Consider the following 12,930-nt stretch of genomic DNA (forward strand, 5'->3'; position numbering starts at 1 on the left):
CTATGCATTAATCATACGCCAAAATAACTCAACAATCTTACTATAGTAACAATACTCAAACCCAAAATACAACTAATGCTGACAAAGATTTTACTAAAAATTTTTTTTCATTTCTAACTGATCTCAAATTATTAATCAACCCCATAATATACTTGTTAATAACAGTAATAATTAAAATTGTTTACAAAAAATGCATAATGATTCTAATCTTAATAAAACTTCTCCCAAAGTACTTCTTTAGAATGCTAATGGACTTCAATAGCATAAAAATGAGTTACAAACTATATCTAACGACAATATTATTGACGTAGCTCTAATTAGTGAAACACACTTTACTGAAAAATCACACTTTAACTTATACAACTATACTTCATACAAAACTAATCATCCTGACGGCTCATCTCACACTGGTACTTCTATTTTAATATCAAATACCATACAACACAACAAAATCAGACCGTACCAAAAACAACACGTTCAAGCGTCAAGCGTGTCAATAAATATTAATAATGTTCCAATTACTATTTCGGCTGTCTATTGTCCTTCTCGTTATAATATACGTCAAGTTGATTTTCAAAAATGTTTCGACACTTACGGGTTTGTATATGAATATGCCCAACTAAATATTTACAGGAACAAATTTTTATTTATTTATTTCGTTTACAAATTTTGTTTTACCCCTAATCCCTATAATATCCAAACTTTTAGTTGGACCCAGTTTTTATTGAGTCGGTCCAACTAGAAATGTTTTGTACCCTGTAAGTTTATTTGGACCAAATTTTTATTTTTGGAAGAGTTACCGATTTACTTAAATTTATAGCGATCACACTGTAAATCTTGTGCCCAATATATTTTGTTTTTTGAAGGGGTTTCTTTAAAAGAAATATATTTATCAATACATTTTTGATTTAATGCTCTGTATAATAATATAATTATCATGTTGACTTATTTGGTACTAATAATATTTGGAATATTGGACAATAATTTTATACAACACTAATCAAAATCGTTTTTTTGTTTGAAAAATATTTATTCGGCGCTAGTGTTTTTTAGAAACATGAACGTTCTGTTATTTTACAAATAACATTGCCTTTTGCGTCATATTTGAATAAAACTGTATAAATATAGTATAAATTACATTTTAAAAATAATGTATATTATATCCCAGTATATTTTATTCTACACATAATGTTATCCAAATTAATTAATTGTAAAAGTTTTTATAAACAACGGTCTTACTTTTACTATGGTTTGATATAGGGACACGATAAACTTCTAGTTGGAAGAACTAAATAATGATTTGGCCCAACTAAATATTTACAGGAACAATTTTTTATTGACAAAAATCTAACATTTTGACTTATTTGGTACTCATTTGGTGATAATATTATTTTAGGGATATTTGGAATATTGGACAATTGTTGTAAAAAATTATTTTATACTACGCTAACCAAAATTGTTTTTTTGATTGCGAAATATTTATTCGGCGCTACTTAGTGTTTTTTATACACATGAACGTTCTGTTCTCTTACAAATAACATTGCCTTTTGCGTCATACTTTAATAAAACTGTATAAATATAGTATAAATTACATTTGTTAAATAATGTATATTATATCCCTTTATATTTTATTTTACACATAATGTAATTCAAATTAATTAATTGCAAATGTTAAAAAAAAAAAATATCAATTGAAATTAGATATACATAAAATTGTTTTAATGATTTGATCAATTTTTTTTAAAGATTTTAGGTGTTTTTGTTAAAATATACGAAATCTGCGAAAACACAGTTTCCCGGCAATTAAAAAAAAACTGTAGTGCCGAATTTTTTTCCCGTTTAATGTGTTATGGGTACATATGAGTTCCAACTACTGGCAAATTTTCAACCCAAAAGTTTTAAAATTACCGCTAAAAACCCCGAAAAACAAAAAAAATTGTACCCCCCCTAGGGGGTCGGGAAATGGGTATAGTTTAAGTTTGACACAACTGACGTGTGCGGGCATACCAAATAATTATTTCCGATACATTTCAACTCGATCCGACTCTTTTTCTCGAAATTATAGCCATTAAAAGTTCTAACTTAAAAACTCGTATGGTTTTTTTTTTGTTTTTTCAACTTTCGTCTGTGAATAATTTATTTTTTTCAACTTTTACCCCCCCCCAAAGTACAAACTAAACAAAATTTGTGATTTATAGAGTTGCTATTCGAAGGAATTGGTCAAGTATTAAAAAAGTTACAGTGTATACAGCGAAAAAAAAAGCCCACATCAGAGTAAAACCAATACCTTCTCGCTTTGCATCGAAGCTAAAATAAATTCAGAAAAAAATATTAACACCTTTTTTTTTTAACGTGTAAAATGATCAATGAAAAATATGCCTACTTCAATTTTTTAATTTTTGTTATCCTTATTTTGTTAGTTTGAGTGTAAAATGTAAATTAAGTATAATGTTATTATGGAACGCAAAAATTAGTGAATCGTCATAATATTATAATTTATACCGATAAAACAAAAGCTAAAGTTTTCTTACATAACCTTATAATATTTTTAAAATGACAGCTCTTATGATATTTCATTACAATTAATAATACTACAGTTTATTGTAAAACAAGCTTATTAATTAACTATACAGTAAATTTGTGGAATTTCGTTTTTATTTTGTAGATTATATATTTCGTTTGTGGATCAAAAGCCGTCGAACATCGGAGTCCAAGGAACTACTTTGGAAGAAAAGATTTTATAAAACAATTATACAATATGTTCATTATGTTAGTTGCACTTTTTAATAAATAGATGAAATAAAGTATTGTTGTAGACATTTTTCTATATTTTGTAAAGCTGACGTATCTAATATTCAATCATAGTTCATAAAATTGTGTGTTAGGTGGTAAGTTTTTTTTTGTTATTTTTAAAATGTAAAATTATATTAGACATAAGTGGGTCATTTAACGACCCACACTATTCTTAAAATAATGGCAATTTTGTAGTTTTTAATTTTTAAAAACCTTTTTTGTTTATGCTATACTACAATATTATACAATATTCAAACTGTAATGTTGTTTGGTATTCTCTAGAGCTTTATCAACTCCTAAAATTTATTTCGCAACATGTACCTATATTTAATTGAAATTTTCAATTAAGAATAATTCACTGGAAAATTCGACTGGTCAATAACCAGTCACTAGTTTTGAATAAATAGTTCTAAGAAATTTTAATTTTAAATTACTTTAAACTTTAAAAATAACTATTTAAAACTGTTTATCGACTTATTGTTAATTAGTTAACATGTGTTAAGTTATGGTATCGGTTGTTGTTTTAACAATTTTAAAACTATTTATTCAAAACTGGCTATCGTACTAATCAAAGTTTTCAGCAAATTATTCTTAAATTAAAAAGCTTATCAAATACATATATGTGTTACTATTTAAGTTTCAAAAGTCGATGAAGTTCTATAAAATACTAAAAAATATAAAAATTTAAGTATTGTTTAATTTTGTAATATAGTGCTAATGTCAATAATTTTAAATGAAAACTTGTGTAGGGCGTTAAAGTAATCACCTGGCATATCAAATAATTAATAGGTATATATATATAAAATATCGTAAAAAATATTCTTCATACTTGAAGTAAACGCTATATATCAATATTATGTCTTCAATATAGTATACACTATAGTATAAATACATATATGTATCTTTCTTTATATTTAGGTCTTGTTTGGTTGAAATCAAAATGTAATATATATATATATATATATTTATATATTCAAAGCTAAAGAAACTAAAATGTACATAATAATTCTTAGACTCTGAATTTAGATATAAAATAATAGTTTTTAAAGGATTGAAAAAGGTTGGTTTTTTTAACGTTTTAGACATAAAAGCCTGAGATTAATTATTAAATATTCAGGCTGCCTGACAACAGTTCTACTATTTAGGATGGTCCGATTTCAATTCTGTAAATAGATATGATTTCTTTGGCTACTTCTCTGAGTTTTGCCAGAAACGGACTTTTACATTTTTCATGTAAAAAAAAAGGTTTTTTTATATTGAAGAATTTTCAAATTTAATTTATTTAGTTACAAAAAACTGATTTTTTAAAATAAAAATCGGGTTTCTAAATATAAACCCAATAAAGTAGTTAAACAAATCGAATCTCTTTGCAAAATTGAAACCTGATCATTTCGGTAGGTATGCTTAATTTTGACAGGCTTTTAGGTCGAAAAAAACAAAACAGCCTTTACTCATTGAAAAAAGTATATAAATTGAAAATAACCAATGCAGCTTTTAGAAATTAACTGGAAAGTAACTTGACATGGTCGAAATTTATTAAAACCACAATTTACTTAAATTTTGCCTATATAAAACTCCTTAAAAACAACCCGCTTCTAATCCTATTAATACCATTTTAGACATGTTTAAACCCTACTTATTGTACTTATTTTTAGCCACGTTCAAAAAAATCGAATATGTTTGATGTTAAATAATATATTTATTGTCCTTCATGGTTTTATAAGTAGAAGTATATCAAATAACTTTTTAACTTTCGGTATTTTGTTGGAGTTGGCCAACAATAACTTTATAGATATAGTTAATTACTAATTACATTTGAAATAATACCCAATAGGTAGACTTAATTTATCAACCTACTATTACCAATGATACGACATAAAAAAAAAAATATTCCGATATTTGTTTATCTGTCAATTAAATCATAAATTATCAAAATATAACTTTAAAAAAATTGTATTACCGCAAAAAAACACTAATAGTATTACTAAGTAGGTACAACACATATACAGTCATAGGTCAGCTACTACTTACCATTTATTATTATATAATAAGACGGATAACCAGATAATAACTTAAACGTTTTAAGACGTACACTCGAGATTAGCCAACACAATTTATATTGATTTGTATTTTATAAAACAACAATCATATATTTTTCAAAAAACAAATTACAATTATTACATTGGTTTAGAATCGTTTTGAAACCCGTAGCTCGTCCGTGAAAATATAATATATAAAATGCCAATATTACAAATTGACACAAATGTTCAGCCTTCGAAAATACCGTCAGATTTTGGAATTAAAACGGCTGAATTAATGGCAGACATGTTTAGTACACCAAAAAACGTAAGCATTTACCTATTCTGTGTTCTTAATGGACTAAAGTATATTTTAAATTATAGCCATAGGAAAAACCAAAAACAAGATTAGAAGTACAACATTACTTACAAAATTTAAAACAAATTTATTTGAAGTTCTATTCTATAGATACGTTGACAAAAGAAAAACACTTTATTCATTGGATACGTTAGTAAAGTAAAGGTCGCATTGAATTTCAGTTTTCCGTAGTGCACGTAAACGCTAATCAAAATATTTATTGGCACGGCGTGGATGGCTGTTGCGTCTTGGGAACGTTGAAGATAGTGGGCGGTTCGGGGAAAATAACTCCCGAACAAAATGTAAAGCACGCTCAAGTACTGGTAAAGCACATTGTAGATTACTTCAAAATACCAGACAAAAAGTAACAGAATAAAAATATACAAGTCAATTTTTTTTTTTTTTTTACAAAGTATTTTCATGTTTTAGCATATCAATATCATTTGTCGAACAGGAAGCGAGCAACGTAACAGTATTCAGCACTACTGTCTTAGCGTTTTTACAAAATTAACAATATAATTAATTTACTGTACAACAAAGTATTTTACATATTAGTTTAATTTCATTTTTTTTTTTTAACCATTTAAAAAAAATCAACTGCTCTAGAACGTTTTGCAACATTGATGTTCAATAAATTATCGGTCAAGTTTTTAGGTACATCATATTGTTTCTTTTCGCTTGTGGGTGTAGATTTTTTCAAATCACTTTTCAACTGTGAAATAGCTGGTGATCGAGTGGGCGTCGATTGTGGCGATGGGCTGTAAGACGCTCTCAATGCAAAATCTCTTCTTCTATCACTGCTTAAACGGTTAGATACTAAACGTTGTGCAGCCGGTGACATGGTATTCAATCTGTCCAATGGACTTGTCATTAAATGAGATGGCGAAGGCCTAAAAAATACAATACAATATATTTAAAAAAAAAAAATCTCTAGTCGTTTTTAAAAATCAGAACAGGTTATTTCCATACAATGATATTCCTATATAATATCTTAATACAAAATTAAATTTTATAATTACGTTGATAACTGTCTTCTAGCTGTTTCTAAGGCTTTAAACTTTTTATTCCTATGGCTCTCACTTGCTTTTTCAGCAAGGGCATGAGCCAATCGTTCCCTTTTAGGCTGTTCGGGTATTTTAAAAGTAGGCCCAGAATTATTAGGTGTCAACGGTGTGTCGCTTCCGTCCAAACGAAACGGAGTGCCCTCAATTTCTCCCCAAGTCATCAACGGACTCTGGTTGACACCCGGAGCTGGAGAAGGAGTTTTGACAAAACCATATCCGTTTATTTTAGGGGTGTAAGAAGTTAATTCTTTGCCGTCGACACCGATTTTGCCGTCCAACTGCCGAGTTTGCATATGCGCCAAGCTACACAATTACTGTTTGTTGTGTTGTTCATCAAATGGATTCAGACGAAGACGCGTATTAGAATGTTCGATTTTTTGTCGTTTAGAAGCCATACTTATTAGTTCTTCTTTTGTTAATTGAACTCCGTCGGGGACATACATAATGTAATTTTTATTTTTGAATGTCCAAGAGTTCATGTTAAACGGCCTATCCGTTATGGATGCTTGGTCTTCAATAGATGGCACTTGGAGTGTATCTACCATTTCCAAAGCTTTAGTTTCGCCTTCAAACAACCAAGCGTTCTGTTAAAAAAAAAAAGTTTATTTATTATTATTGGAGAATAATATTTTGAAAGCAAACACAATTAAGTTTTAATAAATTAAAATAATAATTTAAAGTTTTAAAAAAAATCAAACCTTTTTGCGGAATTGAATTTCTGATTCCTTAATAATATCATTGAAACTTTGATTGTCTTCACTTGTGGTTTTACTTAAGAACTTATCTAAACTGGTATTCTCTGAAAAAAAAACATAAACAATAAAATAATGAAAACTACTATTTCTTATTTATAATAATTTATTAACTCATTAATAGAATTTAAGGCCATTTATTATGCATTTTTTTTTTTTTATAAATTTGTTCAAATAAACATTTGGTTGAAATTATTAACCCTCTGACTACTGCATTATAGACTATACTTGTAGGGCTGTACTACATTAGATTAATTTTATTGGAAATCATTTTATTCATTCTATTAACAGCTTAATCCTTGACAGCAGTAGCCAAAGGGCTAAATTGTACTTAAATAAAAATAAAAATTAAATAATGTCCAGATTTGCTATTAAGACACAAAGATAACAATTAGATATACAGTGGGTAAAAAAAGTCTCCGTACACTGTTGTCAATTTTTTTCAAAAACATAAAATGATAACTTAAAAGTTGATTAACTTCATATTTTTAACACACATTTATTCAGAAACATATTAATATTTGTTTTTAGAAAAATAGAACATATATATTAATTAGTTTATTTTATACATGTATATATATACAACAACTTTGGAAAATAACAGGAAAAAAAGTCTCCGTACAAAATAACATAAATATTTTTAACATGATATATTGTAATAATTATCGTTATTAATGGTCAGTTGGCCCTCCTCTAGCTATAACAACTTCGTGCATTCGTTTTCCCATTAATTCTACTAATTTTGTCGAAACAGTAGAATCAATACTGTTCCATACTTCTAGTATTGCATTTTTTAATTGTTCTTTGTTTCGAGTTTGGTAATTTTTAAGACGTCTACCTATTTCCTCCCATAAATGTTCTATAGGGTTCATGTCTGGTGATTGTGGAGGTGTGTTAAGTTGTTTTGGTACTCGGTATAACAACCATTCTTTAACTTTTTTCGCGGTATGTTTTGGGTCGTTATCTTGTTGGAATATAAACGAATTGCCAATATTTAGTTTTTCAGCACTTGCATGTAAGTTATTTCTCAAAATGTTTAAATAAACATGTTGATCCATAATACCATCGATAAATACCAAATTACCAACACCTGCAGCGCTCATACAACCCCAAACTAGTACATTACCGCCCCCATGCTTTACCGTTGGGCACAAAGTTTTGCAATCCATCTGCTTATTAGGTTTTCTCCACACCATAACTCGCCCATCTGAACCAAAAATATTAAACTTGCTTTCGTCACTAAATAATACAGATTTCCAAAAATCATTTCCCTTATGAATGTGTGCCTTCGCAAAATCTAAACGTTTCCTTTTATTTATTTGACTGATAAAGGGTTTTTTCCTAGCTACACAACCTTTATATCCTGCGTTTCTAATAACATTACGAATGGTCTGAGGCACAACTTTCACATTATAGTCAGTATCAATCATACCAGCCAGTTTAGGTGCACTGGTTTTTGGTTCCGTCACAATTGTCCTTAGAATGGCCCTCTTTTGGTGTGATTTCAATTTTTGGGGACGACCAGTACGTTTTCGATCTTCAAAAGAATCAGTTTCGTTGTATCGGTTTATAATATATTGTACAGTCGAGTGCGATTTATTTATTGTTTGTGCAATATTTCTGAGAGAATTACCATCTTTTCTTAGTTTAACTACTAATTTACGAATAGCAATTGGTATCTCCATTGTTCAATGTATATGAATTGAATAAAACGGACTAAGCGTATGTCTATCGTTCTTAATGGCTACAAAAACAATAATAACATGCTCGTTGATATGTAGAACTCTCAGTCCATACGGATTTTCCCTATTCCGGTACTATTTTTATCTGTTATTCATACACATCAATAAATGTACGGAGACTTTTTTGCTGTTATTTTCCAAAGTTGTTGTACATATATACATGTATAAAATAAACTAATTAATATATATGCTCTATTTTTCTAAAAACAAATATTAATATGTTTCTGAATAAAAGTGTGTTAAAAATATGAAGTTAATCAACTTTTAAATTATCATTTTATGTTTTTGAAAAAATTTGACAACAGTGTACGGAGACTTTTTTTACCCACTGTATACATTTTTTAAACTTAATCGATATTAACATACCAACAGTTTTTGTTTTGTTATCATCATTTTTCCCACCATCGATAATACTTGAATCATCAGCTCTACTAGATGACGGCCCTTTAGAAGGTTGTGGCGTTTCAAAAGTATCTGGACTGGCATCTAGAAATAAATTATTAATTTTGGTTAGGGTTCTAAGTGTGGTTTAAAATATCTAATCTAAATTTAAATACTAAGGGGAAAACAAATTTTAAAGATGGATAGGTGAGTATAAATTTCTTAAGATTAACCTGGCTGTGTAGCTAGTAGTCTTTTGCTTATACTATATTTTTCGTATATTTCCCGTAGTTTCTTTGTGTCATTTATTTCGACGGCATCTAAATAGTCTTTTTGAGTTTTCCACTTTTCCAGATCTGGGAAGAAATCTCTTTCAATGATTTTACCAATATTCTAAAAAAATAAATTTCACAAATGAGCAATAATTACAAATATTATATAATATACTTTCACTATTTGCATCAAAACTTTGAGTTATTTTACTCTTTATAAAAACATACATAACTCGATATTATTTATATTGTTGCTATCAGCATTGATTATAAATAATAATAATAATTATTATTATTATTAGCAAAGCATTAGGTACACTTTTATTGCGATAACAATTATTTCGTACCTCGCCTAATAAAACATACTTGTCTGATGGCGACAAACCGTTTTAATCCCAAATAAGCCTCCCAGTGGTTCTTGAAAATGTTAATATTATATTACATTTATTTTTATTTGGCAACTAAAGACAAAATATTTTTCAGTGATAATTTCTTTAAGTTTAACTCTTAACTAGTGATGTGCCATTTCTCGTACTGCTCTGACGATTGTAGTTAGTATATATTATTATGTTGTATAATTTTTATTATACAAATTTGTTTGATTTTACCTATAATTTTAAGGCACAATTTTATGAGTAGAATTGCTGCACACTAGTTAGGGTTAATATAATGTAGGTATAGTAAATTCAAATCGCCTAAAGGATTACTAATGACATTTTAGGAGATAGTTACTACGATAGTTAATTACCACAGTAGTCGATACCAATATGTAGGTGGCTAATATAATTATATTATGATGTTATGTAAACAGTAATAAAATTACCTCCAAATACTCTTCTTCGGGTAGAACGGCCTGTTCTTTTTGATTGGCCATATTGAAACTTAAAACTAACAATTGAAACGTAGGTGTAAGAAAATAGAATTCGTAACCAGTAATAAGTTGAATAATATGTACGACTTTTATAAAATATAACTTTACAAATTCATTATAATAGGTAAAAGTATGTTATACGTTTTAACTTTTAGTTTTTTTTTTTTTTGTGAATACTGAAAAAACCTTAATCATGATAACAAGGACAATAATATTGTTATGAAACTTTTGATAACATCACAAGAATTACAGGCTTACCATTATTTAAATACAAAACAAAGAACATTTTATTTTATAATACAAAAAGGAAAAGTATTTTATAATTATAAAAATATATTACCAATTCTAATTAATAATTCTTGCTAAAATACAATATAACGTACATAGTTTCATTATGCATTTAAGTGTTCTCCTTTTCATATAACTGTCTTAAATGTAATTAATACAAGGTGTAATATATGTACCATAGATCAAAATTCAAATGAAAATATATACCTATTATTTTCATGACATATAATAGATGATAATAGTTAATAATACATATAAAAAGTAGATGAAGGTTTGAATGAAATCACTTTTTTTTTTAAATATTCTAAAAATATTAAAATTTTAATTTTTAAACTAAACAAAAAAAAAACCATACGAGTTTTTAAGTTAGAACTTTTACTGGCTATAATTTCGAGAAAAAGAGTCGGATCGAGTTGAAATGTATAAGAAATAATTACTTGGTATGCCCGCACACGTCAGTTGTGTCAAACTTAAACTATACCCATTTCCCACCCCCTAGGGGGGGTACAATTTTTTTTGTTTTTCGGGGTTTTTAGCGGTAATTTTGAAACTTTTGGGTTGAAAATTTGCCAGTAGTTGGAACTCATATGTACCCATAACATATTAAACGGGAAAAAAATTCGGCACTACAGTTTTTTTTTAATTGCCGGGAAACTGTGTTTTCGCAGATTTCGTATATTTTAACAAAAACACCTAAAATCTTTAAAAAAAATTGATCAAATCATTAAAACAATTTTACGTATATCTATGCAGAATGATACTATTAGGTTTTGTGCTCAAGTACCACTTTTGACTTAAAGTTTATACAAATTCAATTTTTTTTTTTCTTTTTTTTTTTTTAACTAAAAACCCGGTGGACCAGATGTGAGAAACGAACAGACACTAAAAATTATTAGTTGGTAACGTCTATCCGTGTTAGATTAGGTTAGGGCCCAATGATCGGTATCATAATATTGTGTTTATTACATGATATCACAGGCGACTAAATCGTGTACCTGATTATAGTAGAAACTCGATTGATTGGGAAAAAAACCTATCCGTGTACTTATTAAGACACTTAATGATTCTGATACGACAAAACCACTGTCGTTATCTCGTTATTTTATAGCCTGCGTTATATAACCTTACCGAAGTGTAACTATGAGTATATAATGTCCAACTACCTGCAAATAATGAAGAGGACTGTTGTTGTTTGGATTCAGATTAAGTGTTGGTTTTTATGCAGTATACCGCCTCAAAATGTTTTTTTTATTACACAATTTTTTTAAAGGAAAACTAATGTCTTGTATATTGTTATACTGTTATTCATTTAAAGAGATTCAAGCTTGATTGTTTAAATTGTTTAATATTAGATAATCTGCTTCGTGCTAATTTTAATTTTTTAGTTTATCAACTTGTAGCTCTAATTTTGTATAAAATATTTCATTATTTTATTACTATGTACTATTACTATTAAGATAAATTTTAATAATAATTAAGTCATAAATGATAATACTTTGTTTTATGACTAGATCAAATCTCGTGAACATTTAACATCATGATACTGCTCCTATGCTATTATTAAAAAAACACAATTTTTAAAATCTCCATAAAAGGTTATTGTTAAATAACAGGCAACAGCCGACTGCTAGTGGCTATACACGTTAGTAATATTTAACTAATAAGTAATATATGTAGGTAAAATTTATTGTTTTCTCCATCACAGTACCAGTATACGATTTATTTTAATTTAAATGTAAGAAAATCGATTTTTCTTTAGAAAATAACAAGAAATTAATATACAGGACGAGGCAGTATTATGAGGCGATTTTCTAATGTATTTAAATGGTAAAACCCGTTTCACTATCCCACCCTTTACATTTTAAGGATCTATGAAAAGGTTTTTTTAGTTGCATTTTATTTTGTACATTGTCAATCTAGTAAAATAGAAGTATAATATAGCTTTGAAATAATATAATCTGTGAAGTATAAATAGTTTGTGTGAGATTGCTTTAATGGAAGTATATAATACATAAATATTAATTTTATTGAGAATAAGCGATTATAATTTAAACTATGGAGTACAAACGATTGAAACATGAATCGTCGACCATTCCAACAAAATATAACAAGACATTGTATATGTGTTATTTGGTCCACTAAGTTTTTGCAAAAAAAAAAAAACCAGTACAGTGGGGTCGGGGCATAGTGGGGACGGAGCATAGTTGGGTCGGGGCATAGTGGTGACGGGGAGGTCACAGGTTTACAGGAATTTTTAAATCTGAAAGTGATAAAATCACTTTCGAAAAAACGCTTCGATGCAAATCGGTAGTTAGTATTTTCAAGCCAGTACAGTCCAAACCAAGCACAGTATAAACCAGCAAAGTTAGAAAGTTTTAAATGAAGGTTCTG

The 12,930-nt window shown here is 28.1% G+C and overlaps 3 protein-coding genes across 6 annotated transcripts in view; 2 read left to right on the forward strand and 1 right to left on the reverse strand.

Moving 5' to 3' along the window:
• Window positions 1–12,930, forward strand: part of LOC126839751 (macrophage migration inhibitory factor homolog) — a 95,468-nt gene that overhangs the window by 1,346 nt on the left and 81,192 nt on the right. The window contains exon 3 of one of the 4 annotated variants that reach the window (XM_050575167.1): window positions 2,666–2,819. The exons of the other annotated variants lie outside the window; for them this stretch is intronic. Within the exon in view, the coding sequence (XP_050431124.1) occupies window positions 2,666–2,744 (79 nt within the window). The 3' untranslated portion in view covers window positions 2,745–2,819. Of the gene's footprint in view, window positions 1–2,665; window positions 2,820–12,930 lie in introns of those variants that run through there. 4 annotated transcript variants of the gene reach the window in all.
• LOC126839730 (macrophage migration inhibitory factor homolog) lies at window positions 4,865–6,042 on the forward strand. Its single transcript, XM_050575148.1, has 3 exons — window positions 4,865–5,139; window positions 5,352–5,533; window positions 5,599–6,042. The coding sequence occupies exons 1-3, from the start codon at window positions 5,032–5,034 to the stop codon at window positions 5,678–5,680; spliced, it is 372 nt and encodes a 123-aa protein (XP_050431105.1). The 5' UTR covers window positions 4,865–5,031; the 3' UTR covers window positions 5,681–6,042.
• On the reverse strand, window positions 5,298–10,417 carry LOC126839656 (splicing factor ESS-2 homolog). The gene is given in 6 exon segments (XM_050575068.1): window positions 5,298–6,059; window positions 6,189–6,817; window positions 6,932–7,032; window positions 9,094–9,213; window positions 9,342–9,501; window positions 10,204–10,417. Coding segments are annotated over 6 exon segments (1,368 nt in total). The 5' UTR covers window positions 10,255–10,417; the 3' UTR covers window positions 5,298–5,752.

This window comes from Adelges cooleyi, unplaced genomic scaffold (assembly GCF_023614345.1).
Source record: "Adelges cooleyi isolate 19-005CV unplaced genomic scaffold, UGA_ACOO_1.1 ACOO_flye_CR_arks_rails_tigmint_CR_PRNA_108, whole genome shotgun sequence".
Lineage (NCBI taxonomy): Eukaryota > Metazoa > Arthropoda > Insecta > Hemiptera > Adelgidae > Adelges > Adelges cooleyi.

Bases quoted from the DNA above. Each gene is read 5' to 3' on its own strand.
- LOC126839730 (XM_050575148.1), top strand. From the start codon at position 5,032: ATGCCAATATTACAAATTGACACAAATGTTCAGCCTTCGAAAATACCG. The intron at 5,140-5,351 runs GTAAGCATTTAC...ATTGAATTTCAG, and splicing joins TGTTTAGTACACCAAAAAAC to TTTTCCGTAGTGCACGTAAA. The intron at 5,534-5,598 runs GTAACAGAATAA...TTCATGTTTTAG, and splicing joins TTCAAAATACCAGACAAAAA to CATATCAATATCATTTGTCG.